This window comes from Lotus japonicus, chromosome 1, assembly GCF_012489685.1.
Source record: "Lotus japonicus ecotype B-129 chromosome 1, LjGifu_v1.2".
Lineage (NCBI taxonomy): Eukaryota > Viridiplantae > Streptophyta > Magnoliopsida > Fabales > Fabaceae > Lotus > Lotus japonicus.
In genome coordinates, this window is record NC_080041.1 from 124917233 (window position 1) to 124942295 (window position 25063).

Consider the following 25063-nt stretch of genomic DNA (forward strand, 5'->3'; position numbering starts at 1 on the left):
CTGCACAAAACATTATTGTCCTGTTCCGTCCCGTCCCGTCCCGTTCTGTTCTGTCCTGTTCCGCTGCCAAACGCTACCGTAATGTCCAGGAGATGCCAAGATTGTTGAGATTGCAGACACAACAATGAACAGATAGATAAAATAAAAAAAATCCATGATGAACAAAAAGAATCAACTAATGAATCCTTGATTCTAATTTTCTTGATTAGTAGTCCTAATCTTTTGCATAAAAGCTCAAATTAACCGAAATAAAGCTCTCAAATCCTTCTACAGGTAGAGCTCCAAATTAGTGATTGATTGTGGTAAGTTTAACCATTTCTAATGATCTCACTAAAAAAAACTTTTATTTCTAGGATAATCCCTAATGAGTCAAAATTAAGTTATGAACTTGTGATGACATTATCTGTTTTCCGTTTGTTACAAAAAAAAATCATTTATCTGTAGGAAATGAACCACAAACTCTTGGAGAGAAGGAAAAAAAAGCATACAACTTCAAAGAGAGAAAACCAAACCAAAAACAACAACTAGCACAACAAGAAAGAAACAGTGTGTTTTACAACGGTTGATACCGCCACTAAATGCATCCCGCGGTGGTTTCCAAACTGCATTGGTTACACTGTCGCAACACTTTGTGCGGCGTTTATGACAACCGCTGGAAGCAGCAACTCTTTTGAACCGCAAAAGATCATTTGAAGTGAAATCATATATCGGTTGATACATAAAACAAAAGATAAGCAACACAACAGACATAGAGTATCAACACCCAATATATCCACGCCGACGCAAAAATCAACACCCAATATATAGTCGGACACTTTAGTAACAGGTGACCAATCGTCTCAGCCTCAACTCCATATAACAGACAGAGATGATCGACACTCAATATATCCACACCCACGCAAAACATCACGACGCACCGAGAGAATTTGAGCACAAGTCCGCCAATATTAATTTAAATTATAGCAATGTTCTGAAAACCGGACCGGACCGGCCAGTTCGACCGGAAACCGGTGCGGTGGCCGGTCCGTTAAGCTATGAAAACCGGACTAATAACGAACCGCTCGAAAACCAGTTTGAACTGCTATGAACCGCAGAAACCAGTCAAAATCGGCGGTTTAACGGTTGAAACCGGTTCACCTTACATCATGAAAAGGCTGTGTTTTCTTCTCCATCTTTATGCAGATCTGTTTTGGGCTCAATAGACCTTTCAAGTTTCATCAATTTCTTTTCCAAGGGGAGAACAAGAGTAGAAAGGTTACGAGGAAAAATATAGGTGGGGAGGGGAGGAAGAATATATGGGGGAGAAGAATAAGAGGAGAGGAGAGAAGAGTTTGAAATGAATTTGCTATTTACATATAGCACTATAGCAGCAAAGAACAAACAAAACAGAGCATTGTATGAGGATGAGAAGAGTCTCTAACAGTTTTGAAAGTGATTGCTAGAAATTAGGGTTAAAATTATCTCTTTTTAATTACTTATCATTTCAAAATATACAATTATAGTATTAAAGTAAGACTTAAATGCTTCTACGTTCAAAAAAAAAGACTTAAATGCTCCTTAACTATAACTGCATTATTTCTAGGGAAAAAACAATGGTATTTAATTACTAATTGTTTGTATTTGTACGTTACTTCCCTAGGGTTGATTTCATCTTAATCTAATTATTTTTATATGGAACTTACTTTTTCAATTTATAGAGTAATACTTATGAATGGTTTAGTTTTTCATTTTTCAATATTGTGAGATTACAGTGCTATAGCATTGTATAATTAAGTAATTATATCAAAAACTATTATATAATTAATAACGGTTTAATCTCGGTTCAACCTCGGTTCAACCTCGGTTAGACCTTTAAACCTTGAACCAGTGCCTTAATCGGTTCAATGACCGGTCCAGTTTTCAGAACATTAAATTATAGCATAACAGGAGTGAACAACTAAAATGATTGAGCAATTTGGCAGATTGATAGTGACGGCTGAAAATATGTACATTGACCATTCAATAATGAGCCCAATAATTATTTATTCACACCTCAAAATGAGGTGGAATAAGGTGGAGGAAGAGAGAGATAGGAAGAAAAGAAAAAGTAAGAGTGAGAAAGTATAAGATGTGATAGATGATAAGAGGAGAGAGATAGAAATAAAAATAGGTGGAAATGAAGTGTATAAAAAAAAGGTGTGTATATATCATTACCCATATATATATGTAAAGCTCACTTGAGCTATAAGTATTAAATGCATTAAATAATGAAATAATTAATTATAACTTATAAGTGTATGTATATTGAAAGTTGAATAGAATTTGTTAAACTTTTCAATTTCTCATATTTTAAATTAAATATTAATATTAAACTTTAAGGTTATTTAAATTTTAATTATTAATTACTACATGAGGAAAATTTTCTATACTTCTTCTTTCTAATTTTTTATATATTTAAATTAATTCAATAATTATTATTCATCATAAGGAATTTTTAAAAAATAACAAATAAAACTTATTACTATTTTTTACACTACCTGCTAAAATTTAAAAGTTACTTTGAACCTTTGTATTAGCATTTTTATTTGTATTAAATAAATTAAATTAAAATATTAAAAATAAATAAATTTGTCTAAGTCATTAGCTATTCAACTACCTACTAAAATGTATAACTCAATTGAAGTTTTGTTATAAATACACCCAAAAAAAAATTACCTTTGTATTATATACATTAAACTAAACAAAAAAACTTATCGATAAAATTTTCAAATCAATTATTTATTCAACTACCAACTAATTTTCATGTTTGTTGTATAAGGTAAAATAGAACATGACAAAAGACTCATGAAACATAACATTTTAGTTCTCTAAAAAAGAGTGATAAAAAATGAAAAAAAAAGACACTCTAATAAACAAAAACTATACTTTTATTTGAGGTTGGAAGGTTAATAATGATGTAATAAAATATTTAATTAGATACAAAAATATATTTTTTAAAATATATTAGTCATAGTCATTTATTTTTAAATTTAATTTTCATAAAAAACTCATTAAATACATTAAGAAGTAAAATCCTCCTACCTTTGTATCAAAATAAATGAAGCAATAGCAAATTTCTTTGCAATAAATATATGAAATAATAAAATAAAAAACTGAAAAAATTTGTATTATCAAAAGTAATTCAACTACCTAAATTGAATAATAATATTCATAAACATAAAAGTTGACTTGAATTTTGCATTAAGAAAAAATAACTAAAATTAAACTTGATTAATGAAAAAATAATGTTATCAATAAAAAAACTTAGATAAAATTGTTTAAATTTAAAAATGACGCTATAAGGTATTTCCTACTTATCTATTTATGTTTTTTCCTATTGCTATTATACTCACTTGAGAGAGTTTTGTTCTCAAGACAAATTTTATTCAAATAAATTTCCATTTTCTAAAAAAACTATAACGTATGTGTTTTTTATTTGAAAAAAAAATCTCAATATAATTTTATGATCATATTATATATTAGCAAAAACGATTTTGAGCAAGGTTAATAGAGAAAAAAGTTATGACAAAAGATGAAAAAATATAAATTTACTACATAATACTTAATATATTTCATTTATATCTTATTATAGTTGAAAAAGATGAAATTACTTTATTTTTTCGATTTTAACATGTGTAAACCTGTTTGGGAAATTGTGATTTCCCTTCCAAATAAATGACTTTCTCATTAAAAAGTACAAAATATGGTAAAACAACTCTTTTTATGGCATTAAAAACTTATTTCTTATTTTTTTTTCAAATAGACTGTATTATTTTTCTCATTATTAAATAAATAAAATTTTAAAATGATTCAATGCTGATTATTAAATATCAATTATTTAATTTGAGTAATATTAATTATTTACAAAGAGTTCTTCAATACTATTTATTGAAAAGTCTTTTTTTTGAAATTATTGAAATGTTGAACGCTATTATTAGTATTATTTATTTTAAAATAAAAATATTTTAATATTAAGACAATAATTTAAACTATAATCATTGTTATTTAATGTAAAAAATGCTGTGAATAAATCCGTGCAACGCACGGGTATAATATCTAGTAGACTAATAATAGTTAATGACAATAAGTTATATCAAAATATTAATTGATTGTTCGGTTGATTACTCAAAACAATCATTAGTGTAATAGTTATTATTTTTTTGGTACATAGTGTAATAGTTATTAAAATATGGATTACTACTTTTAAACCAAGTATACATTATAAAATAAAATAGTATAAATTTTAAAGGTTATCGTAGGTTTCAACTTTATTAGTCTTTTAGGGTAAGATAAATGTAAGTGATTTTGTAGTTTTTCCTGCCTTAAATTGGGATATTATCTCATTATTTTCATGAGTCTAAATTTAAATAATAAAATAAAAGTGGTAGTCGGTAGCAACAATTTATATTAGTAATTAAATGAGATAATTATTGATCATGTATTCATGTGATAATGAATCTTGAATTGGACACTTGGACTTAGTACTCCCTCCGGTCCTATTTATAAGCAACAAAAAAAAAAATTCACATAGTTTAAGAAATGTAGTTAAACTAGATAAAATGCATTAAATTTGTCTTAAATTAAAATGAACTTCCAAAATTACCCTTTGTTATTAGTGTTGGAAAGTGGAAAAGAAAGAGAATAATTAATGAGACACATTTTACAAGTTAGAATTAATAAGGGCATCATTGGAAAAAATTAATTAATATAGCTCAAACTTTCATTTGGTTCTTATAAAAAGGACCAAGATTTTTCTTCTCTTTCATGCTTATAAATAGGACCGGAGGGAGTAATATACTGCAAATTTAGTGCTTATAATTTTTCTTTTAGTATGTTGTATGTAAATTTTGTTGGTTTTTTTTTAGGTATCTCACAAGCAAGCACATACATGAGATTATAAGGTTATTAAAACCGGACCGGTGATAAAACCGGTAAGAGCACCGGTTCACGATTTATTGGTTCAACCGTTGTTGAATTGGGGTCCAACCGGTTTTGCCGCTATAAATTAATTAATATCATATTTATATAAATATATAATATATGAGCTAATTATATCAATTATCATTTTTTTTTTTGAAAAAAATCAATTATCATATCTTAAAGTCACTAGATCTGTTACAAAAAGAAACTAGAGGGAAGCTAAAAAATATCTCATGTGGTTAAAAATGGTGAAGAGAAAAGGAATATTGTTTTTCAGGGAAAGATCGATTATGCTTTCTAGGTAAGGCATTTCAATATATTTATGGGATGTGGGTTTTCTTTTCCTATTTCTTTACTGTGTGTGGGTGTTGGGATTGTCCTTTTGAAGAAGGAGAAGAAGAAGAAGAGAAACACAACACTAGTCTATAACAGAGGCTGCAGTGAAAGGAAGGGTGAGAACGACGGTTACAGCGACGGCGGCGCATGGCGGCGTGCGGCGTACATGGCGTAGGCGACAGATTGAAGGTGAAAATTGGAAGACTAGGGTTTGGTGTGGTTGCTATTCTGGTTCAATAGGAAGAAAGGGAGAGAACGACTATTCTTGTTGCTAGTATTTTGATATTTTGGAAATAATAAATTAGGGTTTCTTGCCCTTTCAAATGTCTCATGGGCTGAGCTCAACCTTCCTGAGGCTTTTTTTTTTGTTTCTCGGAGCCTAGTTTGCCAAAATACTTAAAAAAAACCTCTTTATCTCTGAACCGCTTGAAACCGTCAACCGACCGGTTTTCTCCGATTTTTCGGTTTTGAACCGATTCATCCGGTTTAACTCTGGTTTTATCCCCAAACGGTTTTATGGTTGTTTCAGACCGGTTTAGGGTCCGGTTCCCGGTTCTACCGATCGAACCAACCGGTTTGGCCTGATTTTAATAACCATTATTGAGTGAGTGAACATTTTCCAATAAATTCTTTTCCATTATTATCCATAATATGAGAACATGAGCTTTGCTATTGATCGAGGTGCTATCCCAACAAATTCTCAAATGTTGTCGTTCAAAGGTACCAAAAGGACTATCAAAGTGTGTGTCATGAATTCTCAAATGTCATTTAAAATAGAGTTCAGATTATAGTGGGTAGATTGTAATATGATTTATGTTTGAATTTTTTTTTTATTTAAGATGTAAAAGTGATAATTTGATAAATTGAGATGAAAATTAATTTGAAATTAAAAGTAGGTTGGATAAATGTTATTTAAAATTTACTACACATATATAATAGCACAAAATTACACAAAATTCAGATGTATTTTTAGAGTCTCAAACTAAAAAAACAAACATACCATGTAAAACAAAAAACAGTCTAGTACTGTCTGCAATGCGTGATGGCGACAAAATGGTGAGGTAATATCTCACCTGCTGTCCAAATTTGGGATGTTATGCACATGCAGTCTTGGCGGGTAAATAGTCAACTTGGTCTCTGAAAGTGTCTACCGCTTTCAACTTCATCCCTAAACTTTCAAAATGACGCTCGTGGCCTCTGGATGTGCCAAATCTCCCTCATCAGCCGTCCTTGGGTTAAAAAAAGCTGACGCCGTTAACATAAATGTGACTATTTTTTTTTTAAAGTTGAAGCTTGTGTGGCATTTGACTGGTGGGAAGGTTTTAAAAGCTTCAATTTAGTCCATCAATCTGGAAAAAAAAATTATATCCCCCATCTTCCTCTACTTCTCCCCACCACCATCACCCTCTCTCCATCTCCATCTTCTTCATCCTTCTTTTTCAACTTTCCACCCTCATCTCCTCCCTCTCACGCTCGCTGACGCTCTTCCTCACCTCAACTCTCTTTCCCTTCCAAAAACCAAAATCGTTCAACCCAAAATCACAAAACCAAAAAACCCGCAAACCCACATCTGACCGTCTCACACACACAAACCCCCCCAATATTTAGGTGGTAATAAAGATTTGCAAAATTTAATCTTAGTCTTCGGTGTAAATACTGCTGAATCCATGTGACCTTGTGAATATTGGGGTTTGGTTTAAGATGATATAGCAGTACAAAAATAAAGGAAGTTTTAGAGCAAAGACTTGAGAAATGGGAAGTGGAAGAAGAGGGATGCTTTGTGAAGATAGAAAAAATAAAACTGATTGCGGTCACAACATTGTTGTTTTTCAGATGCAATGGAAGCTCCTCAGATTTGCATTTTGCTTTTCTCCCTCTCCTCTCAAGGACGTTCTTATTCTTTTTTTGTGCCTACTTCTTTTGTCTGTGCATATCATGTGGTATGTTCCAGTGAGTGAGTCAATGAAAAAACAAAAATATTCCACATATCATGAGGGAGGAGATGAGGGTGGAAAGTAGAAAAAGAAGGATGAAGAAGATGGAGATGGAGAGAGGGTGATGGTGGTGGGGAGAGGTAGAGGAAGATGGGGGAGAGAAAGAATATTTTTCAGATTCAAGGACTAAATTGAAGTTTTTAAAATTTTCCCACCAATCAAATGTCACATAAGCTTCAACTTTGACAAAAAAAAATCCAAGTCACACTTCCGTTAAGGGCGTCAGCTTTTTTTAACCTAGGAACTGCTGATGAGTGATATTTGACACATTCAGGGACCACGGGCGCCATTTTAAAAGTTTAGGGACGAAGTTGAAGGCGGTGGACACATTCAGGGACCAAGTTGGCTATTTACCCCAGTCTTGACCGTTGGACTCAATTAGAATGGAGAATCTTCACGTGTGCTTAATTACAAGTACAATTATTTACCCGAATCCCGAAAAATAACCATGGCCACATTTGTCAACATAATTCTTAATTTATTAGTACAAGTAATTAAGACAACCAAACATCAAATATTGTTTCTAGCGGGTTGGGAGAGTAGCTCTCTTGGTTGAGTTATGAGTATAAATAGGTGTTTGAGATCGAAGTCCAGGGTTCGAACCCTGAAGAGGAGCATTTGTAATTATTAACCGCTAATCACTAACATTTGCCTATAAAAAAAATTATTTATAGCTAATAACATTCGGCGGCCTCAATGTGCTCAAGGTCCACCAGCACAAAATATCGACTTAATGTCATCATATTTTTCATCAATATGAATAATTAAGTATGAATTGTAGATGATTTATTTGACCATTACACTATAAAGAAATGAAAATAAATTCTTTTTCAAGAAAATTACCCACAATTCTTTTTTTCCAGATATGAATTATTGCACTAAATCAACTACTGATATCTATTCAGCGGCTAATCACTACAAGATAACCCATTGTCACTAACTGTTAGAGGTAACAATTACTCCCCCTGTTCCAAAATATAAGTTGTTTTAGGATTTGTTTTATATTTTAAAATATAAGTTGTTTTACAAATCAAAGCATTTTTTCTCTTTTTTTCCTTATATACCCTCATTTAATATTACATATCTTAATTGTCACCTTCAATTTTCACCTATCATAACTCTCACAATGCAATTAACCAATAATCACATTTCTCTCTCCTTAATATAACACAACTTTAATAGGGGTATTTAAATAAAAAAATTAATCAATTAATGAGTTCTTAAATAATGTGCATAACCTTAAACAACTTACATTTTAGAACGGAGGGAGTAAGTGAGTACTTACTGATAGTGTTTCAAAATAAATTGTCGGCACTGACGACCAAATTTATCGGTAAGTTGTTGATAGTCATTATCGCATAAGACATTGACCATCATTATTGCCAATAACATTTATCTTAAGATTTTGATGAAATATATGTCATGGCTTGCACTTAGCCTAACAATCCGGGATCTCCTAAAATTGAAAACATTTACCGTTTTAAATGTCAATACTTGAGTTAAATCATTCCTAATCCATCATTTAAACAATTTAACCGATCATTTTCTATCGAGAGTACACATCACTTTTTCAAAAAAATTCCAAACTCAGCCCTTTCCTTCTTCATTCATCTTCTTCTTTCATGTTTCACCTCTCACCCCCCACCCCCCCCTCATCTTTGAAAACACACACATTTGTAAATAATAGAATTAACACCACACTTTAAGTTTATATTTGTGTTTCTTTTTCTCTTAAGCTCTTATTTTAGAATATTGTGAGATGTAGTTCAAATATTTACTTTAAGAGTGTGGGTGCAGGGCCGGTCCCGACATTTTGGAGGCCCTGGACAAATAATAAAAATGAACCCCTAATAATTTTAACGATCAAAATTTCATCAGTACTATTATGTTGGTTTGTTTGGCAACTGACCTCTTACAACCCGTCCAGGGGTTTTAAAAGGTGGGATTCGAACCCGCTACATAAAAGTAACATACATAGTTACTAACCATTAGACCAGCTTAAGTCATTAATAACATTTTGAACATTAATTATCATAACTAAATTTTATTTTAGAGGAAAATTTAATGGCAAATTTTTTTGGGGCCCCTTCTTTTTGGATGCCCTGGGTTGTGGGCCTGCTTGCACAGGCCCAGGGCCGGCCCTGTATGGGTGTATTGGAGTCATGGGGTGGTTGAGAGTGAAGTCTATGTGTTGTTAACAATTTTTACATAGTGTTTATTCTCTAGTTGTCGGTTTTGACAACGGTCGTGGTTTTTTCTCCGATTTTGAATTTTCCAAGTTATATTATTGTGTTGTTGATGCGCTCCCGGTTTATTTTACTTTTTCAGCTTCTTCGTCACTCAAAGGGAATCCACAACGTGCCTACCAGAAATATCCATCACAACTTCTTCATCATAATTTATGAGCCCAAGTAAGTTCTTACAGAAAGATGGGCCTAAACTACTAGTACTTTCTCCTCAACATATAAAGAAGGCCTAGACCTGTCATGCATTCTGCCACTACATTATAGAGTCAGGACCAATAACCTAAAACAAGGTCACAAAAGAGCGTTCTTTACAAATGAAAACCTACCAAAAACTATATACTACTGAAAATGGTGACAAAAACATAATAAAGGGGACAATTTTACACAATGAAAAGTACATGGGATTTGATTAAATTTAGTAAACAACCAGCCCAAAAGAGCAACAAAATATTATTACAAAACACATCTCCATCATAGTAAACTAGTAATGCAGTAAACTTATTAACCAGTACACAACTTTACATTACACGATCATCTCTTTATCTTGTCACATTTTCTCACGACGACGCTCCACATGAATGACACCTTCTTCATCCAATGCTCCCTTATCACTGATACTCTCATTCGCAGCTCTGAGAGCATCCGCCACCACCCCTGGCCTGGACTCTTCCATTCTCACCACCACTTTCTCTCCACCCCGCCCTCCTTCTTGCACCCTCAGCTCTTCCATTCTCCTCCTCGAGTCTCCCTCCATTGACCCGCTCAGCATGTCCTGCATCACACACCAATATTATCATCATTGATCCCAACCGTATGTAATTAATCAAACAAATCAAATGGAATAGTAACTAATCATACAAAGCAATGATAGTTAATGCAAAGTTGTAAGTTGCAACCTTTGTCCTATCCTTTGCCTCCACAGCTTTCTCTGCAGTTTCATCTTTCTTCCCAGTGAAGAAACCCATAACAGAGTCCTTCAGCCCCCCAAGCGTCCCCACCGTCGCGTCCTTCCCTTCTTTCGCCTTCTGAGCAGTGTAATCCTTAGCTTCCCCTGCTTTCTGCACTGTCGTGTCTTTGGCTGCCCCTGCCATATTCACCGTAGCATCCTTCGCCTCCTTCGCCTTCTCTCCAGCATAGTTCGTGTACTCTCCTGCCTTATTCATTGTTGCATCCTTAGCTTCCTTCGCCTTCTCTCCAGCATAGTTTGTGTATTCCCCAGCCTTATTCATCGTCGCATCCTTAGCTTCCTTCGCTTTCTCAGCAGCATAATTCGTGTACTCTCCAGCTTTGTTCACTGTTGTGTCCTTTGCTTGCTTCGCCTTATCTGCAGCATAATCTGTATATTCCCCTGTTTTGTTCACCGTGGTGTCTCTGGTTTCTCTTGCTTTCTGAGAAGCATAATCAGCATACTCACCAGTTTTCTGTTTCGCCGCCTCGTTTGTTTCCCTTGCCTTCTGAACACCATAATCTGTGTATTCTCCCATTTTGGACCCTGTTTCCCCTGCTCTGCCTCTAACATCCCCGGTTTCATAACTTTTTCCGACGACAGCGTCCTTGGCGTGCACAACAGTGTCCTGCACAGCCTTGAACATGGACCCGATGACACCAGGTCTCTGCTGGTTCTGGTACTCTACGGAAGCACCGCCACCGCTGCCAAATGCGGCGTCTCTGGCTCTGTTCACGTCTTCAAGATCCTTAGCGGCGAGCTTCGCAGCTGCCTCAGCTCGTGCCTGCTTGAAGTTAGCTTCTTTGTTGAGGGAAAACCCTTCGTCTCGCTCATTAGCTCGGTTGATATCGCCGATGTCTTTGGCGGCGAGCTTGGCGGCTGCCTCAGCTCTGTCTCCCTTGAATGGTTGTTGACTTGACGCCATTGAATGATGTTTGTGGAGTTTTGATGATTGTAACGAGTTTCAGATGGAATTTTGAGATTTTGTTGATTGGAATGTGGTAGTGTGGTGAAGGAATAGCAGAGTGGTGGTGGATGATATATGCATGGGAGGAAAGAAACGTTGAGGAGAAGGAGGTTATGGGAGAGTGACGAGTGGAGGTGAGGTTTGTAACAGAGTGACACATGGATGGAAATGGCGGTGGGGAATTTTCTGTATCTAGGAGGCATGGGAGTTTGACACGTTGCCTGAGGTGCTCCTCCGTGGTGACATCTAACTTCTTTTGATAAAGCCATGTAATGTTTTTTACTTGATTAAGAATAATGTTCACTTACCATGAATGATCCTAGACTGAGAGAAAAATGGAAAGAAAAATATTTGATGTGATGTGATAAGAAATAATATGTATGAAAAATAAGGGGTTGTCTACGTTATTTAATAATGAGAAATTTTGGTTTAATAATTTATTTTTAATGTGATTGAAAATAAGTTAATTAAATTTTTTATATTTTATTTATTTATTTATTTATAAAAAACCATATCAGTCTATTGAGTAATGAGTTAATAACTCACATGAGTAATTTAGACAACTCATAAAAAAAAATTAGGTGTATTTGAGATGTGTATACCGTTAGTAGTTTAGTATCATGACTTGTAACCAAAAAAAAAGTTTAGTATCATGACTCTTCAAATTGCTGAGTTGTCTACACCTAGTAAAAAATGGAAATTATGATATTTAGTGCAACTTTGATTCATTAACGTAACATTCATTTTTTCTTTTAGTTTTTTTATTATTTTCCTATTATATAATCTAGTGTTCTTCATGTTTCACTCTTTTCTTTTCTCTCTTATTTTACATTTACATATGAGTAAGAAAATAGCACTGCACCAATGATACAAGAAGCACCAATGGTATGGTTCCCTCATGATTGGATATGGATACTGAAAAACTATTTCTTATCACTGTCTCTATAAGAGTTGTTGATGGTGAGATCATCATACTACTTTTGTATATTGGCAACATGTTAATCATAAGGCAAAACAATGACTAAGACCAACGAGTTGAAGAAACAAATGAAGGAAGTCTCCATTCAAGAAAGCTTTTACAGTATTGCAACTCATTTTTCTATTGGTAGAGTTACTCAGAAATACCTTTAGTGTTTTCTTATTATCCCAACAACAATACAAGTAGTCAATTGGGAAACATGATCTCTATAGTAGTCAAATAGTTTATTAGATTATGAAAACTGTTTATATGCTTAATTACTAAATTAAGAACATTCTTGTACTTTAGATTTAATAGTCTCCAAATTAAGGATACCATGTTATGTACCTTTTTGAACTCAAATATGTTGTTCAACTTCTTCGACAAACTGTGGGCATTCATTTTACTAGATACATGAGTACATGACGATATGCCTCTCCATTGCTTAATTATATCAATCATTTTCTTGTATACCTTTGTTTAGTCTGCTTCAGATTATCTGTTGGTCCGGTACATACCATCACCATCATTAGGATTATACAAGTCTTCACAAATATAACAAATCTTCTATTCGAAAATTTTGGAATTTTGGAATCGAGTAATTGATAAAATACAATTTCAGCATGATACCAACAATACTATCTTCACCCATTTTAAGAGCATAAAACAGACCTTCAACGAAGGAGCTCTGAAACTATTTGTTAGGGCAAAATAGTAAATAATGATAGTAACAACACTAATGGAAATGGTTATGGAAGCACTTAAATATCTACCTTTCTCGATCTTCAACCTCCCTCTCCTTCGCCGTCGACGGCGTTTTTTCCAATCGGAGACCCATCTCTGTTCCCTCCTCCTTTTGGTGCAGTGTTCTTTGAAGACCCATCTCCGTCGTTGCCATTCACCCTCTTGCGCCGGAGTTTCGCTGGAGACGGATTCACCGTCGTCCCTCGTTCCATCACGGAGTCCAAGGTGAGAGACATTTTGACATATTCTCAACTGTTCTCCCCTGTTTTCGTTGCCAAAACTCAACCCAGTATTTGTGTGTAAATTCCAATAGCCTGAATGATGTTTTGTCTGCTGTCTCACAGTTGAAATGAAATTTCATTATCTTCTGTTATAAGTTTAGCTGCTGACATACTGTTATTTGTTTGAATGATGATGATCAAGAGGGAGGAGAGAGTATTACATACTCTTTTTTTAGACAAAGTGTTTATTTTGTAAAATGATGTCTCTTAGTAGTTAGTAGTATGTTTTTTAATGCTCATTGACATAGGGCTTATGACAACGTTTGAATTAAAGTTTACAAAACTGAGTTTGTGTTAGTTTAGTTTAGAAAACGGAGTTTGGTTAGAAGTAAGTTTCGGCTTATGTTTGGATACTTTTAGGGTTTGTCCTCCTTTTTAAATGTTAGTTGTGTCCGGTGTATGTGCCGGAGTCAGTGCTCCATAGCTATTGAGCATTGACAGACTCCTAGTGGTTACATATGGAGGATTAATAGCCTTAAACAAGAATAAAACTCCTTAATGCTTAGGGAAACCCAAGTATTTGCCCACCATATCACAGTCCATCACTCACATTAGAATGTTAGTAGTAGTACTATGTAATCAAAAGGAAAGTGAAACATTCATTATTAAAATATTATTTTGCTTCAGGCAATTGTGTTGATTGTTGTTCTCAACAATTTTATGAAGGACTGGAAAAAGAATCACACCATCTTATTTTGGCAATTATAATCTATGTTATTGATCATCATGGACTCTGAAGTTCAATCTTCTAAGCCACACGGAATGAAGGACCATATGAAACACATCAAATCGCTTGGGAGGAGAATGTATTTCAAAGTGCCTCCTAATCTGTCCCACCCTTCTCTGCATTCTTATATATTGCCTTGTATTAACACTCAATAGAATTTCCTTCAATCTAGGAATGTCCTTCACCGAGACCTCAAGGGAGAATGATTTCCAATTCAACACATCACTGAATGGAGGAACATAATGTTCTGAAATGAGCACTGGAACACAACCAGTGTAGATTGCTTCCACCACTCTGGGGCTTGCAACCTCATACCCACTTGGGCAAAGGCAGAACTTGCTCTTCCTCAACATGTCATAGTAGGACACACCCTTTGGAAGGGAACTATAAACCTGCATATCTCCATCTTTGTTTTCCCAATGCTCAAGAAGAGGAGGTCTAATAGGTCCATGAAGCCTCCCAGCAAAGAAAGCCAAAACTGAACGCTTTGATGGAGATGGCCCACCTACCAAATCATCAATTGAACTGGTTCGAAGATTAATTTCTGGAAAAGAAGCATCCTTTCCAGGCTTGAATCCTTCCGACGTGTTAGCATTGCAGAGAACACGAATTGAATTCTTGTACAAGTTAGGAACAGCCTGTGAAGCCATAGGTCCCTGAAATAGAAGGATTAAAAAGACAAAAATTTGTACTTAGTATGTGTCTTTCTTAAATTAACAATCAAGGGATCACGAATAAGTAATACTAGTGAATTAGTGATCTATTTAATTACCCAATCATGGCAAGAAAGCATGAAGTGATCAGCTCCTAGGCTTCTGTTCCAAAAGGGGTATCTTTGAGCAATGAGATTGACATAGTCCTTCACAGTTTCTTGTATGGGGCTACGATCATGAGAATCAGGTACATAGAGATATCGGACCATATTTGTTATACTGAAAGGAAGGAAAAATACGTGTGCTTTTTCAGGGTCTCTTGTTCTGAAATGGTCATTCATGTCAATAGCATTGATGAAATTTCCCTCTGTTGAATATATGCTTCTGCAAGGTCCATTATGGAAAATTGGTGCATCCCCTTCTTCATAGACAAATACCTTGAACTGTTTCTCCATCTCTAAGTAACTCCTGTCAAAAGTCCAAGGTTCTGTGTGTTAGTAATATGTTTTACTTATTGTGCTTCTCATATTGAAAAAATTGGTGAGGCCAATTCACTCATTAATTGGTAGGAAGTTACAATCTTACAGCCTTACAGGAACCTGATTATTGCCAATTGTAATGAGAAAATAAAGCAGTGTTGCATTATTTGTTACCTGTGAAATGCATTAGCTTTATAGTACATTGGTCCTGCTGGAACATAATCCATGTCTTGTGTTTGGTTCCCATTTCTTGCTTCTCTTATTGCAGCTCTAGCTTGTAGTAGGCCAACTTCGGTTCTATCTAAGATGTTGTACTTCCTCGGCTGCTTTGGTCTCCCTGAAGGAGCATAAGATTCATTCACAGGGGCTATATTGGTCCAATTTTGGGAGACATTGAGACCTTCTACATCTTTGAACTAGTAGGAAAAAATTAATGGGTCATCAATATTTATTTAAACTCATAACACTCGGATGTTAATTTAAATGGTGTTAGAAACTAGAATGAACAAGTTGCTATTGAAAACCCAACATAGTAATAAAACATGAGAAAATAATTTAGCCTTTCCTGCCTTTTCCCCTATTCGAAAACGACAATGACACCAATTTGTTTTTAAATAAATTCTTCCATAATCATTGTTTCTTGTGCAGGGGGGAAAGTACATAATTTGGACCAAGAATATTATAGAATAAAAATGGTATAAGGGAACTAGTGGATTTTTACTAGAAGTTTGTAAATGGAAGAAATAAATCCCAAGTGGCATCATAAGAATACTGGACTGGTCGGGTGACCTAGATGAAGGGTTTCTCATGTAATATGCAAATTGGGGCAGCCTATCCTTCTAGGTGACCCATTCTCTTGGCTGCCTCTACAAGGGCCCTGGCATGAAGGGTCCACCGAAAAGTTTGAGGTGCCCAGTTGTGTTTGAAGCCCAGAGATGAGAATACGAAGCCTGCGAAGTATTGAGCGGCCTTTCGTCCGGTAAGCAATCTCCCTTATCCGGCAAGCGGCTCCCCTAGCTTGTGGGCGATTGCGACACATTTGTTATAGCTCATGTACGCTTGGACCACTTATGTTTAAGGCCCAAGCCTTAGGAGATTTAGGGTTAGTGTTACACCTTTCTTTCTATGAAAGGAAAAGTTACCAATTGAACATACATAAAGACGGCTAGGTTTAGAATCTTAATTCCTAATGTGTTCTGACTTGGTCAGTTGGTCCCTATTTCCAATTTCCAATTCACAGTCTTGAACAAATACAAATAACTTCATGCAAGCATTACTATAAGTACTGGTTTTAAAATACCTAAAATATTCGAAAACCCGACCATACTGTGGAATCACATTTCTTTGCGTTATTACAACGTTATTTATATCTAATACGGAAAGAATAGTTAATACCTTTTAGTTTGAAATCCGTGTCCAATTCCTTGGATAGATAGCTACATTAAGGCAACAATACAAGCTACCAATATTCAATATTATAGTTCAAACCCTCCATTTCACGCAGCAAAATTGACTCAAAAACATGAATGGAAAGTTATTATATTATATGGGATTTGGCTTGAATCACTTTAGAGGTGAAATAAACCTCATAACCATTAATAATAGTTATCTACTTAAAAAAATCAATTCAATAAATTCAACCAATAATCAATAATTGTGATTCTTAATTTAGAGAAGTCGTACCTATCATATGTAGATGTAAAAGGAGTGTGGGGACAAAAAATAAAAACTATGTACCAACTAAATTTGAAAGGAAACATTATGTAACAAAATCCTTTCATTTTTATGTATTGTTCTCGACATTTTTCCTGCAAAATTTAATAAAAGGGTATAGATTCTGTTCTAGTATCATGAGTTCCTTTTTTATCTTGTTTTAATAATCAATAATCATGTCATACTTTTTTGCAAAATTCATCTAAGAAGCTTCAATATTACTACTTTATGTTATATCCCCTCCCCACATGTGATATTGACTTTTAGAAGATAGAATCTAAAAAGAAAGCACATAATTAAAAGAAAAACAAGCTCTTACAGAAGGTTGATCAGGAGGTGTTACTGCTATGTCATGATCCTGAACTGAAACTGGGGAAGTAAAGGACTGATTGAAGGCAGTGTTATCATCAGGGATAGTTTTCTCCTCTTTCCCTTGAAGATCCACAACATCTTCCATCACTAACCCTTCTTTCTGTTTCACAGGTGGGACCTCCAATTCCACAGTGCTCACACCAGTGACACCACCACCACCACCATCACCACCACCACCACTGTTTGAAGCAGAGGGAGTAACAGAGTTTAATAAGAGAGGTTGGTTGGTAGTAGCAAACCAACTTGAGGGGTTAGGACCCTTTACACAAATTAGCCCAGCAACAAGTACCAGAGGCAACATGAAAAGCAAGAGCTTCATGGATGAAAATGGCCCTGAACTTGTCCTTGAACTTGAAGTACTCCTCCATGAACAACAAAGATTCCAACTGTCACCACCCATGAGAGGTGGAGCTTCTCAATCCTAAACCCCACAAGTTCAGAATTCCAAAACAAGGAGGTAAATATTTTTTTCACTACCTATAGTAGTTGTTGGTGGCAGAAACCAAACATGGTTCTGTTTTGTGTTATAGAGAGAAATAAAAAACAGAGAGAGAAACAGAGGAAGTAGAAATAGTGAGGTTTGCTATTGTTGGCATACAACAAACTAGAAGGAATTAAGAGGAAGGAGAGATGTTGGTAATAAATGCAATGGCTCCACTACACTTTGCTGTCAAAACCCCTGCATGAAACTTTCTGTATTTTCGTTATGACCCTTGCATTCTTCTTTTATTCATTAACGACCACACCCACTGGGACACTTTGTTGTTGTCCGATCACTTTCATTCACTAAAATAATGGTCCCGTATTTTTGTCAGATATTCTAGTGGGCAATTTTTCAATTCAAGTACGTTTCGTTTTGGACTTCCTCTTGCTTAAGACGTGTCGTTTTGGTACTAAATATAGTTTTGCAATTTCTCATTTGAAATGGACATAAATTGTCAAGATTCTACGTTAAGATAATGATCATAGACATAGCTAATTAAACGCTTAATTATTAAAATAATTTCGTTTTGGTATTTTAATGTTTTGTAATTTGCTTTAGAACAGGGTTGATGGTATTTATTTTGATGAGAGGTAGTAAGAGGTGAAGACATGTGCATGAATTTCCCATTCTTAAATGCTTACATATTTCACCACCTACTTCACCGTTTTAGGCATATTTGGGTTGGGTCCAAGGTTTTGCTTTTCAAGTAGCCAAAGAGTAAAAGACAAATGTGTTCCCAAAAGGCTTGGTTAATTTATGTGATACAAGAGTGTGAAACATCAAGAATCTGAAACATTCATTATTAAAAAACTTTTATCCCTATGACAATTTTATCCATGTAGCCAACACACACCTACCCCTAAAAGGCTTGATTTGATTGCCTTGTTTTTTTGTTGTAACAATTTTATACAGGACAAGAAAAAATAATCACACCATCTGATATAAGCCAACCTGAAATTAACTTGAAAATAATTTGTGTGGTGTTATTGATCATCGTGGATTCTGAAGTTCAATCTTCTAAGCCATACAGAATGAAGGACCATGTGGAACATGTCAAATCTCCTAGGAGGAGAATGTACCTCAAAGTGTCTCCTAATTTGTCCCACTCTTCTCTGCATTCTTATATACTGCCTTGGAGTAACACTCAAAAGAATTTCCTTCAACCTAGGAATGTCCTTCACTGAAACCTCAAGGGAGAATGATTTCCAATTCAAGACATCACTGAATGGAGGAACATAAGAATTTGACATGAGTACTGGGACACAACCTGTGTAGATAGCTTCCACCACTCTTGGGCTTGCAACCTCATAACCACTTGGGCAAAGGCAGAACTTGCTCTTTCTCAACATGTCATAGTAGGAAACACCCTTTGGAAGGTACTTGTGAACCTGCATGTCTTCATCTTTGTTTTCCCAATGCTCAAGAAGTGCAGGCCTAATAGGCCCATGAAGCCCACCAGCAAAGAAAGCCAAAACCGAACGCTTTGATGCCGATGTACCTCCAACCAAACTGGCTATTGAACCACCGGTTAGAATATTGATTTCTGGAAAAGAAACATCCTTTCCAGGCTTGAATCCTTCAGTTGTGTTAGCATTGCAGAGAACACGAATCGAATTCTTGTACAAGTTAGGAACAGCCTTTGAAGCCATAGGCCCCTGAAATAGAAGGATTACAAAGACAAATATATGTACTTAGTATGAGTCTTTCTTAAATCAACAATGAAGGGGTTGTGATTTATGCATAAGTAACACTAGTTATCTATGTACCCAATCATGGCAAGCAGTGGCGGATCCAGGACCCCGGGGTCAGGGGGTTCAAATTTTTCAAATGAGTAAATCGATAAAAATGTAATTAAATGAAGACTACAAGCACACTTTTTTTTTGTCATCAAAAGTGAAATTAAATTAATCAATCCCACTACAATAGACTAGAATAGAAGGACTGATTTATTATACACCACTAAAAAGAGTACTAAATTACTTAAGCCATAGAGATACCTCCAAGGAGTACTATAGTCTAGACTATCTTCAAATGCCAAAGCTGATTCCTAACACCAGCAATTTTAGCCATGGAAATTCACCAACCAATTAAGCTGACGCAACTCTGCCAAATGCCCAAGAATGAACCCTGCAAAACTATCAACCTTCTTCTCACATAGATCCTCACAATTAAAAGCCACATATCATATTGTTATCAAGACCATGCCCCCAATATCGCTAATGAATCCCAACAATGTATAACAAAGCTTCATGAATTCCAAGATGCACTTCTAGTCCGCACCATGCCAATTGAAATTCAGATGCCAGAGTCTCCCAGCATTTAAACACGCTGCATCTATTCATACCTTACCTTACTACTCCTTTGACCTTTCCAATAACATCAAAACCATATCACTCATTAATCAGATTAAAAATTTCCTTCCTGCTGCAGCAATATCATCCTCAACTCATCAGCAATACACGCAATACCATTCTCCAAAAGCATGTAGGAAATCCTTATCCCTGGCCCGCAACCACTCCCATGCCCTCTATTTACTCTTTTCAAATACTTCCGCTGGATTACAATTACCACCCTTGAAAATACCATCACCCTTGAAATTATCTAATTAATTATGGAAGAACACAACTCACAGTTTCACCTGCTGAATTAAAAACCAAATTCAACCACCCACTGTCCACAATTTTTCATCACCCATCGTTGAAACTTGAAATTGTTCTTGAACAATTCAAATCAAATCTAAAAATTCATTTAACACATGCTTATTTGGTTCTAGGTCCTGCATTGAAAAAATGAAAGGGATGCATTTGACAAAGTAATTCATCAATTACAGGTGCTTCGCTGTGGTTTTGCAACTGCAGCAAAAAAAAAACCACAACCCCCATAGCTACCCCAATGAGCCACAAGTAGCCCCAAGAATTAACCTTCTACTTCAAACCCAAACCTCCCAAATACACCCATAACAGTAACCATCCAGATCTGCAAATCCCATATCCACCATCCTAGATTGAAACCCAACAACTCCAGCACCTGCAAACCCAGAAAATAACCAGAAGAAACCCAGAAAAATCAACAACAGAACACATCCACGGAGTGCATCTGGTTCCATGAGGGGTCATACCTAGGGTAGAGCCGCAGAGGGGCGGCTGGACTGGTGGACGGTGGTGGCGTGGCGTGGTGGTGGCCGGTGGTGATGCGCCGTGTCGTGCGTGTTTGAATCTTGATGACCTAGTGAGAATGCGAGAGAGTGAGGGCGTGGTGAGCGTGAATCGTGAGAGGGTGAGAGCGTGAGTCTGTGACTCTGTGAGTGTGTGTGAGAGAGAGGAGTAAGTTGGGGTCTGGGTGCAAATTAAATTTCTCAGGGGGTTCAAAAAAAAAACATAACAGGGGGTAAGTAGAATTTTTCTTTTTTTCAGGGGGTTCATCTGAACCCCTGACTTGGCTGTGGGTCCGCCCCTGATGGCAAGAAAGCATGAAGTGATCAGCTCCTAGGCTTCTGTTCCAAAAGGGGTATCTTTGAACAATGAGATTGACATAGTCCTTCACAGTTTTTTGTATGGGGCTACGATCAAGAGAATCAGGTACATAGAGATATTGGACCATATTTGTTATACTGAAAGGAAGGAAAAATACGTGTGCTTTTTCAGGATCCCTTGTTCTGAAATGGTCATTCATGTCAATAGCATTGATGAAATTTCCCTCTGATGAATATATGCTTCTGCAAGGTCCATTATGGAAAATTGGTACCTCCCCTTCTTCATAGACAAATACCTTGAACTGTTTCTCCATTTCTAAGTAACTTCTGAAAAAGTACAAGGTTTTGTGTATGTTAGCTATATGTTTTATTTATTGTGCTTCTGGTATTGAAAAAATTGGTGAGGCCTATTCACTCATTAATTGGTTGGAAGTTACAATCTTACAGAACTTGATTATTGCCAATTGTGAATCTCAATACCGCCAAATTGAACAGGGGTACTGCTATATTAGATACTAGCAAGATGTGTAATGAGAGAATAAAGTAGTGTTGCATTATTTGTTACCTGTGAAATGCATTAGCTTTATGATACATTGGTCCAACAGGAACATAGTCCATATCTTGTGTTTGGTTCCCATTTCTTGCTTCTCTTATTGCAGCTCTAGCTTGTAGTAGCCCAGCTTCTGTTCTATCTAAGATGCTATACTTCCTCTGCTGCTTTGGTCTCTCTGGAGGAACATAAGATTCATTCTCAGGGGCCATGTTAGGCAAATTTTTGGAGACATTGAAACCTTCTTCATTTTTGTTCTGGTATAAAAACGATGGGTCATCAATATTTACACAATCTCATAAATACTCAGATGTCAATGATGTTAGAAATTGGAATGAAACATGAGAAAATAATTTAACCTTTCCTTCCTGTCTTTTTCCCTCTTCGAAAACGTCCAATTTGTTTTAAATAAAATATTTCATAATCATTGTTTCTTGTGAAGGGGGTCAAAGTACACAATATGGACTTGAATAATGTAGAGTGGAAATAGTCTAAGAAGGGAAATACTAAATGAAAGAAGAAAATCCGAAAAATCCCGGGTGGCACCATATAAGAATTAAAAAATTCGCATTATTTTCTCTAAGAATTACACGCAATCATTTTTTATTTCTTTATTATTTGGTTCATAATCTCCAGCAAAGGTGGTCCAAGAATAGTTCAAAACCAACAAGTTTAACATAACTGATAAATAACTGAACTCTTTAAGTATTTAGTTCAGAGTTATGTGGTGAGTATGAAGAATATTTATTCGGATATGTCTACTCACTTAATGTAATTATGTAATTTATGAGTTTCGAGGAAATTAATCTCATTACCTAGGGAATAAAACGTTATAGTTCAAATCCTCCATTTCACTCAACAAAATTGACTTGAGAATATGAATCAGGTAAAACACTCTATATGTAGATATAAATGCAATGCGTAGACCAAAATTGACAATTAAAGTTGAAAAGAAAAATCAGTATGTAACAAAATCCTTTTATTTTTATCAATGTGTGTAATATTATTTTCGTCCTCTAATTTCCTGGAAACTTGAAGAAAAGGTTTGAGATTCTGTCTCTTGTGATGAGTTCCTTCTTTTATCTTGTTTGTACATTAATAATCATGTGATATTTATTTGCAAAAATCCATCTAAGAAGCTTCAACATTACTAATTTACTACTTTATATATATCCCTTGATTCCCCTCCCCACATGTGACATAGACTTTAAGAAGATACAATCCAAAAAGAAAGGACATAATTAAAGTACATAATTAAAAGAAAAGTAAGCTCTTACAGCAGGTGGTTCAGGAGGTGTTCCTGCTATGTCCTGATCCTGAACTGAAACTTGGGAAGTAAAGGACTGATTGAAGGCAGTGTTATCATCAGGGATAGCTTTCTTCTTTTCCCCTATAAGATCCACAGCTCCTTCCATCACTAACCCTTCTTTCTGTTTCACAGGTGGGACCTCCAATTCCATAGTGCTCACACCACCACCACTACCATTTTTTGAAGCAGAGGGAATAACAGAGTTTAATAAGAGAGGTGGGTTGGTAGTAACTAGAAACCAACTTGAGGGGTTAGGACCCTTTACACAAATTAGTGCAGCAACAAGTACAAGAGGCAACATGAAAAGCAAGAGCTTCATGGATGAAAATATCCCTGAACTTGAACTTGAAGTACCCCTACTACAAAGATTCCAACCTTCACCACCCATGAGAGGAGTAGCTTGTTAATCTTGAACCCCACAAGTTCAGAATTCCAAAACACGTGAGTAAATATTTTCTCTCTATCTATATGTGGGGGCAGAAACCAAACATAGCACTGTTTTGTTTTATAGAGAAATAAAAGACAGAGAGAAAAACAGAGGAGTAGAAATCAGAGAGGTTTGTTATTGTTGGCACGTACAACTAAGTAGAAGGAATAAGAGGAAGGAGAAATGTTGGTAATAAATGAGTCCACTCCACCTTGCTGTCAAAATCCGTATATTTAATTTGCATGCAAGTAACTCAATCTTCCGGGTTTCGGTTTAACTCTCATCTTCTAGTACAGTCACACTCAAGGGTTTGAATTATCTGCGTGTAATAAAATTTTATTTGGTGGACAAAACTCCTCATAGATATCTCCTGATATATATCCATGATGAGTGAGCTTTTGCTAATCTACTTAGCATGTCAGTGACGCTCTATCCGATAATTTGAATGTGTTTTCTTTTAACTCTTTCTATTCCATTTTGTAAAAAGAAAATCTTTGTATTTGCATTTACCTTTCTGTATTTTCGTTTTTTACCCTTCCATTCTTGTTTTATTTTCAACGACTCCATCCACTGTGTTGTCCAATCACTTTCATCTAATTAATAAATGGTCCCGTATTTTAGTCAGATCATATTCTAGCGAACAAGTTTTTTATTCGTTCGCATGTGTCGTTTGGGACCTCCTCTTGTTTAAGACGGGTCATTTTGGGACTAAAATTAATTTTGCAATTGTGCAGGGCCAGTTGCTCTTCTTATGAAATATACATAAATTGACAAAATTCTACGTTAACATAAAAAACGTACAATAGACGTTATCACATGCACAAGTGTCTATTCATTAGCTTTAGTTGTACCAAAAAAAACTAATTTTAGAAAATTTTTAAATAACTAAAAATAGGTTGTAGATAAACATACATTCTTATTCACCGGCCAATGAAAATAAGTTCAAAACATTTTGTAAATAGAATATAAGCTTAAATATGTTTTTGGTCCCTCTAAAATTAGAGTTTTTTGGTTTAGGCCCTTCTAAATAGGTTTTTTGGTATACACCCCTAAGTGCAAAATAATACTAAGGTTTCAACCTCTGCCGTCAACGTACATCGTTTGGAGGGACCTAAACCAAAGAATCTTGATTTTAGAGACCTAAGACATGGTAAAAATTGAGTTTTAGGTCCTTTAAAATCATGGTTGTTTGGTTTAAGTCCCTCTAAAATTATGGTTCCTTGGTTTAGGTCCCTAAAATATGCACGTCTGCGTCCGTTAGGCAAAGGTAACGGCAGGGGCTTATCCCTCCATATTATTTTCAAAATAAGGGTGTATACGAAAAGAAAATATTTAGAGGAGCCTAAACCAAAAGACCCTAATTTTAGAGGGACCAAAAACATATTTAAGCCTAGAATATAAGATATTTATGCAAAATCTCTTGAAGACTAATATAAACATTAAGCTCAAATAAATTATTCGAAATAA

At 35.3% G+C, this 25063-nt stretch overlaps 3 protein-coding genes across 6 annotated transcripts; all 3 read right to left on the reverse strand.

The window, feature by feature from the left end:
* Positions 1-9894: 9894 nt before the first annotated feature.
* Positions 9895-11714, reverse strand: LOC130732610 (late embryogenesis abundant protein ECP63-like). The gene is made up of 2 exons (XM_057584622.1): positions 10411-11714; positions 9895-10286 (listed from the first exon to the last, which is right to left on the reverse strand). The coding sequence occupies exons 1-2, from the start codon at positions 11383-11385 to the stop codon at positions 10062-10064; spliced, it is 1200 nt and encodes a 399-aa protein (XP_057440605.1). The 5' UTR covers positions 11386-11714; the 3' UTR covers positions 9895-10061.
* A 2272-nt stretch (positions 11715-13986) lies between these two features.
* LOC130730259 (probable glycosyltransferase At5g03795) lies at positions 13987-17991 on the reverse strand. Its single transcript, XM_057582210.1, has 4 exons — positions 17302-17991; positions 15444-15685; positions 14910-15258; positions 13987-14793 (listed from the first exon to the last, which is right to left on the reverse strand). The coding sequence occupies exons 1-4, from the start codon at positions 17752-17754 to the stop codon at positions 14125-14127; spliced, it is 1713 nt and encodes a 570-aa protein (XP_057438193.1). The 5' UTR covers positions 17755-17991; the 3' UTR covers positions 13987-14124.
* A 619-nt stretch (positions 17992-18610) lies between these two features.
* On the reverse strand, positions 18611-23832 carry LOC130730260 (probable glycosyltransferase At5g03795). 4 transcript variants are annotated; one of them, XM_057582211.1, is made up of 4 exons: positions 23138-23828; positions 21876-22117; positions 21469-21637; positions 18611-19493 (listed from the first exon to the last, which is right to left on the reverse strand). In XM_057582211.1, exons 1-4 carry the CDS (start codon positions 23555-23557, stop codon positions 18822-18824), a joined length of 1503 nt encoding a protein of 500 aa, XP_057438194.1. In that variant the 5' UTR covers positions 23558-23828; the 3' UTR covers positions 18611-18821. The 4 variants fall into 4 exon arrangements, 1 of the variants encoding a protein (XP_057438194.1); XR_009016290.1 differs by having other exon boundaries at positions 19354-19493; positions 19836-21637; positions 23138-23831; XR_009016292.1 differs by having other exon boundaries at positions 19362-19493; positions 20957-21637; positions 23138-23832.
* Between the last annotated feature and the right edge of the window lie 1231 nt (positions 23833-25063).